Raw genomic sequence first — 6976 nt, forward strand, 5'->3', positions numbered from 1 at the left:
TAACATAGTAATAAGTTTAAAATTTTACCCAAGTTGTGTAATTTTATATCAATTCAGCATTATACACATGAGAAGAAAAAAGACATCAAATTTGTGACATAAGAAAAATAAAAGTACTAACATTTGAGACATATAATATACTTTTTTCATCTAAACTAACTTCTTCTAAAATTTATAATATGATATTTAGGAGTTGTTTTAAGTATTGGTGTTGATTAAGCATAGTTCAAAAAAAATTGATCCAATTGAATCGATGTGGATCGATCGGTTCAACTAATAACTCGATCGGAGTCCGTTTTGCAATATGAAAAATCAATATGTCGGTCTATCATAGTGGTTTTAAAATCTATTTTCCAATTGATATTGAATAAATTTATACGGATTAAAGAAAGACGTAATTGGCATAGTCTCCTTTTATTTACTTTTAATGTTTTTAACAAGTAACCTACTCTATAGAAGGATTTTAAATATGGAGGTCGGATAGAAAGGATGAGATCACAATTTCATGAAAATATTGATGAAAATATCGATAAAATGTCGATATCGATAAATATTTTTAAAAATATTATAAAAATAAAATATTTGAAAAAAATTTAAATTAACAAATAATCCTTTCATCATTTCTAAATAAGTTTAAAATGATTAAAATTAATATTATGCTATATTAGTAAAATTTTGTTGATATTTTTTATTTTTTTAGATTTTTTTATAATATTATGAAAATGACGATTTATCTCTCGTATCGATATTGAATCCATAGATACATAGATCAATGGACATATCGACATGTCGACAGATATTTAATATCATGCTCTATAACATAGCTATGACCGGTTGTCTTACTCACCCTCTTTTCTTCATCTTTTTTCTTCCATGATTTCTTCTTCTTTTTCCTCATTTCTTTTTTTTTTCTTTCAAATGTTATTTGTTTACTTTTATTCTTTTTATTTTTGCCACTAATAATTATTAAATAAAATTAATTATTTACCATCATGGGTGCAGTTGTTCTAAAAAACACTAATAGTTTAATTAAATTTATTTAGTGTTAATTCTTCATTTTTAATTAAAAAACTTAACTTTTCAAGTTTAGTACCAAGTAATTTATATACACAAAATTAGTCATAAATTTACTTTAAATTTAAACAAGTAATTAATAAATAAATATGTAATTAAAAACTTCAAATAATAATTAGTAGAAATTTAAAAAATAAGGCAGGGGAAGGGGAAATTATGGAAGAGAAGATGGGAGAGAGAACTTAAAAATGTCAATTCTTCTTCTTCTTCTTCTTCTTCTTCTTTTTTGGGTATATATTGAAAAGTGGTGTTTGAAAAAATAATTGCTCCAGTTATAAAAAAAAGAAAAAAAGTAACGTCTTTTAAAATTAAAAATTAAAAATTAAATTTAAATAGTTATCAAATTAACAGAGAGAGAAGGGGGTGACAGGCAGCAAATTTGAGGAAGGTCAGAGGAAGAAAAATTATTGAAGTAGGTTAAACATTATGACGAAGGTTTTAAATGTCGATCTTGATAGAAATACTGAGGTTTTAATTTCATGAAAATATCGACGAAAATATCGATAAAATGTTCATGTCGATGTCGAACTCATGAAAACATGGATATATCGATGGAAATGTCCATATGTCGACGGATATTTAGAACCATAATTAGGATAGATAGTTTTATCGTCAAATGCATAAGAGATAAATTATAAAAAGCACATTTTAAACTATTATCAAAGGGTACAAATTTTTGAACTTGCATCCAACAATTATTAAGAAGCAACCTCACTATGTCAAGGGACCATATTTAATAAAAAGTGGATAACTTTTCTTTTTTTAGGAGAACACGTGGATGAAAGTTCAAACTCACAACCTCTTGATTGTATATGTCAAATATGTTCGCTTTGACAAGAAGTAAAAAATTGGTGACTTAGTTTAATACTTCCCCTAAATTTCTTTCAAATTCATTAAATATCATATAAATGTTAAAAAAATAATTATAATAATAAAATTAAGAATGAGTTAAGTTGAAGAATTTAGTTTTTAGACGTAAACCCACTAAATTTATCACGTGGGGGTTAGAGGTCATACATAGTAGTACTCTCTTGGATGACACTTATGAAAGGGTTTGTGATTTGAAGATAGCTAGCCGGTGCCCTTGAGTTATGCTATAAATAGGAGGAGTTCGCTTGAAAGCTTCATCAACTCATCTTGTGTTGCAAAGATGGGAAGAAGGAAGGTTTATGCATCTATTTTGTTATGTTTTTGTTTGTGGTTAGGAGGCTCTGCAGGACCACTGGAATTTGAAAATGACGCCGGCGACGTCGCCCTCATCGAACCTTATTCTCAACATCGTCGCCCGAGTCCAATTAGGCGGCCACCTCCTCCGATCAGGCGCCCTCCTCCACCGATTAGGCGGCCACCTCCTCCGATCAGGCGCCCTCCTCCACCGATCAGGCGGCCACCTCCTCCGATCAGGCGCCCTCCTCCACCGATCAGGCGGCCACCTCCTCCGATCAGGCGCCCTCCTCCACCGATCAGGCGGCCACCTCCTCCGATCAGGCGCCCTCCTCCTCCGATCAGGCGCCCTCCTCCACCGATCAGGCGCCCTCCTCCTCCGATCAGGCGCCCTCCTCCTCCTCCTCCGATCAGGCGGCCTCCTCCTCCGCCACCGCCATCTCCTCCGCCCCCGTCTCCACCGCCACCTAGCCCACCTCCTCCGCCTCCATCTCCGCCGCCACCCAGCCCACCTCCTCCACCCCCATCTCCACCGCCACCAAGCCCATCTCCTCCGCCTCCCGCCGAGAAAGACATCACTGACATAATTTCCAAAGATGTTTTCGAGGAAATGCTCAAGCATCGCAACGATCCTAAATGCGAGGGCGATGGGTTCTATTCCTATGATGCTTTCGTTGAAGTTGCTCGCTCTTTTGATGGCTTTGGTACAACCGGAGATGAGACTATTCGTAAAAGGGAGTTGGCAGCTTTCTTCGGCCAAACTTCTCACGAGACCCGCGGTTGGTTAACTTCAAAATTATTGCTAATTATTAACAATTTGAAAATTAATTAACTATGATATAAAATTCACTGTGCAGGAGTATGGGACGACGATGCACCTGATGATCCACATGCATGGGGATATTGTTACGTAAGAGAAGTTGATCCATCTGATTCCTATTGTTCTCATGATCATCCTGAATGGCCTTGCGATCCCGATCAAGAATATTACGGTCGAGGACCCATCCAACTCACTTAGTAATTATTACCCTCTATCTCTACTCAAAAGTTTAATTTTCAAACATCAATTAAAATTATACTAAATGTTGATGTCTCATATATCATGTTAGTAACTACAACTACGGACCAGCTGGTGAAGCATTGGACGTTGATTTGCTAAGCCATCCCGATTTGGTAGCCATCGATCCAATCATATCGTTCAAGACAGCCATTTGGTTTTGGATGACACCGCATGGAGACAAACCATCAATTCATGATGTTATTACCGATCAATGGCACCCATCAGATGATGATATAGACGCTGGAAGAGTTCCTGGCTATGGTCTCATCACCAACATCATCAATGGTGATCATGAATGTGGATTTCCTGGTCCCAATCCTAATGTCGAAGATAGAATTGAATTTTATAAAAGGTATTGTGACATATTGGATATCGAGTATGGGGAACACCTGGATTGTTATGATCAAGAACCTTTTAATTTGAGTGTAAAATTATCTTATCAAATGTAATAAAGACATTATATACTTCTATCTCCAACTATGAGAGGTAGATATATAATGTGTAATATTAGAGGTGTTTTGCTTTCTTGATCCATGTAAAGAAAAGCAAAACATTTGTTTTCATGTTTTATGTACGATGTAATAAAGAGGGCAACATAAATAAAAATTAACGTGTTTTACCCATGCTTTAATACAACGTGTCTTATATAAAACCAAAAAAAAAAAAAAAAAACAATGCGTATATAAGAATATAATAATTGATAAATGATTTAATTTGAGTATTTATTATTATTTTGAATTTTAAAATTAACATTTTTATTTTTGAAATTTATAGCAGGTATCTATTTGTTCAGACATTTTTGGACTTTGAGATTTTAAAAATAATTCTAAAGAGTCTTTATTTATTATTTATTATTTTTTTGAAAGGTAAATAGTCTTTATTTGACTATTGTTAAAGTGACGTGGCATGCCACGGATCGCGAGCGTGGTGATCGGAGAGTTCGTTGGTGGTTTTCTACAGAAAATTGCACAAGGAGAAGATAATAAGTAAAATACGGTCAGCAATCCATTAAAATTGAATCGTTTAGAATAATTTCTCAAATTTTATCTTGAATACGAAATAGACACCTACAACAAATATTAAAAACTAAAAGTGTTTATTTTGAAATTTTAGATTTGAGGATTGTGGGATTAAAATTTACTACTCATATAACTAAAAATGTGTGGCTTTGTTTCTATAATAAAAGCTTTTAAAATTTTATGTTGCATCATCTAATCAACTAAAATTATCATGCACACATTTGTTAAATGTACTATCTTTGAAAAAAAATTTAGATGATTTTATTCTTTTGTTAAATTTTAAATTTATGAGTAGTAGATTAATTAAGAGTGTATTTGGAAGTAATGGTAAAATTAGTAATTTTGAAAAAAAAAAGATTCAAGTATAATTGACTTTCCAAAATCATCGTCCAAGTAATTCTTTAAAAATCAATTAAAAGTGATTCTTTTTAAACTTCCTTAAAATCAATTTTCTAATTTGCCAAATATGATCCGTAGAAATGGGAGTGATTTTGACAATCCAAACGCGTCCTAATTAATTATTAACAATAATAATACGCCATAGAAGGTAAAAAGATGGACTACGAAAAGTTGCATTGTTTTATTTTCCAAAAATTTAAAGATATTCTCCTTTAATTTTAGTTAATATTATAATTTCATAAGTTACCAATTGAAAAAAAAGCCTTTTTTACTACCATGTATATCTACCAACCTTTGAAGTTCACTTTTCTTTTATTTTTAGTCCCTCTCAATTTGTTTCCCTAAAAAAAAATCTTTTTAATCTTAAAATTAGAGTAGTTTAAGACATATATGATACGTTCAAGTTGTATGAGATTAATTAAATCTCCATCTCAAATTTAGCTTGAGATGTTACAATTCTACTTTGATACTGTTCAACCGAATAACTATGTTTCTTTTCGAACTATAAGTGTAACAAATCTTATTTTAAAGAAATAATGTGTGTATATATATATCTCTAGACTTTTTTTTTGTTGTTGTTCTTTTAATTAACATTAATTTTTTTTTTTACTTCAAATATTTGTACATGCTTTGAATTTGTCAACTCAACGTGGCCTAGCTAGGTTATAAGAAAATTTGCATGTTTTTTAAAACTATTTTCTTCTATTTTTCAATTAATAATAATATAAAAATATTATCGTAAATGTTTTTAAAGTAAGTTTAAGTTTAATGAAATATTTCAATTTTTTTTATTATTAGAGCCTATTAAAATTTTTAATAAATCCCATAAAATTTATAATATTATTATAGTTTTATTTGAATGAAAAATTTTAATATAACTGTTAGAATAGTCTCAAGCTCTCATCTCACGACATCATCAACATTGAAGTTGAATTTGACTATTGTCTATGAAAAGTATTTCGACATATTGAACACTTAAGTACCAATCTTGATTGTGGCGATTAAAAGCCTTAATTTTAATTTGAATGACAAATTATTTTATAATGAAATGTAAAAATATTATATTTCAGTCTCCAAATCACAAGAGACAGACGTATAATATTGCTAAACGAGACTATATTATATTGGTTAAAACTCTTATCTTTAATTAAAATATTGTGAGTTGGAATCCTCGCTTCAGATGTCGTATCGTTATATATGAAAAAGAAAAGTCTGATAATGTGTAAACATTATTTTGCTACGTAATAAAAAAAGGCAACATCTATATTTATGTTGTTTCTCAATGATTAGCTAGATTCTTTGGGCCTTAATGATATGAACACTATTTCGAACGTGGCCCAAATGGCCTCTCCTTGTGCCATTTTTCCTTCAAAAAAACAAAAAACAAAAAGATCCAAGGTTTATTTTCCCAAAAATTGATAAGAATCACAAATCTTTTCCTCCTCATCTTTTAAATTTTATATCTCATTATTTCGTTGTTCCTCATTATTTTTATTTGTTTGCATAATTTATAATTCATTAACTTTATATAATTTGTAATTCTTCCGTTATTTTAATAATATTTCTAATTCTTTTGTTATTTTTATTTTTAGAAGATATTTTTATCTAACTCGCAATTCTTATTCTTCTTTTTTTATTTTATATAACTTGTGAAGTTTATCCCAAATAGATTTGAGGTACTTTAAATTTAAAATTCTATTTATATAAATATGTTAACATTTTGAAAAAGAAAAAAAAATCATATTATTCGTGATTCAATGCGAAAACTTTATTTATATAAACATGTCCATTTTTTAAAATTCATTTTAATTTATACATATATATTTGTCATCTATGTTTTATTTTCCTTTTTTAATCTAAACATATAAGTAATATTTTTTTTTTATAACTTATCATCCCGGTATATTTTTTTCTCTCCATAAATCATAAAAAAAATTCAATTCAATTAACATTGTTTTTGTTGGATCGGTATGACAACTCTAGAGGGGTGCATAGAGTTAATCATAATTTATAAAATTTTTAATACAGTGGGTCCAATTTAAACAAATAAGTAAACTCTTTGTGAACACGTAATTTTAACACAAAAATTAATCAATAAATTAAATATAACATTTCAAACACCAAAATTAATTTCGATGAAAATACAATAACAAATCCTAGCAATTAATTTCATGCATTTATAATAAAGAAAATTAATTGCAAAAATTAAATAGAAAAGGGTTGGAGAAATTTATAGTGGTTCGGCAACAATCGACTTAGT

General features: G+C 30.1%; 1 protein-coding gene across 1 annotated transcript; it reads left to right on the plus strand.

The window, feature by feature from the left end:
* The first annotated feature begins 2185 nt into the window (after positions 1-2185).
* Positions 2186-3919, plus strand: LOC111005565 (endochitinase). Its single transcript, XM_022277101.2, has 3 exons — positions 2186-3017; positions 3096-3255; positions 3348-3919. The coding sequence occupies exons 1-3, from the start codon at positions 2225-2227 to the stop codon at positions 3745-3747; spliced, it is 1353 nt and encodes a 450-aa protein (XP_022132793.2). The 5' UTR covers positions 2186-2224; the 3' UTR covers positions 3748-3919.
* The last annotated feature ends 3057 nt before the right edge of the window (positions 3920-6976 follow it).

Source organism: Momordica charantia, assembly GCF_013281855.1.
Source record: "Momordica charantia cultivar OHB3-1 chromosome 1 unlocalized genomic scaffold, Mcharantia_2.0 BLBB01000001.1, whole genome shotgun sequence".
Lineage (NCBI taxonomy): Eukaryota > Viridiplantae > Streptophyta > Magnoliopsida > Cucurbitales > Cucurbitaceae > Momordica > Momordica charantia.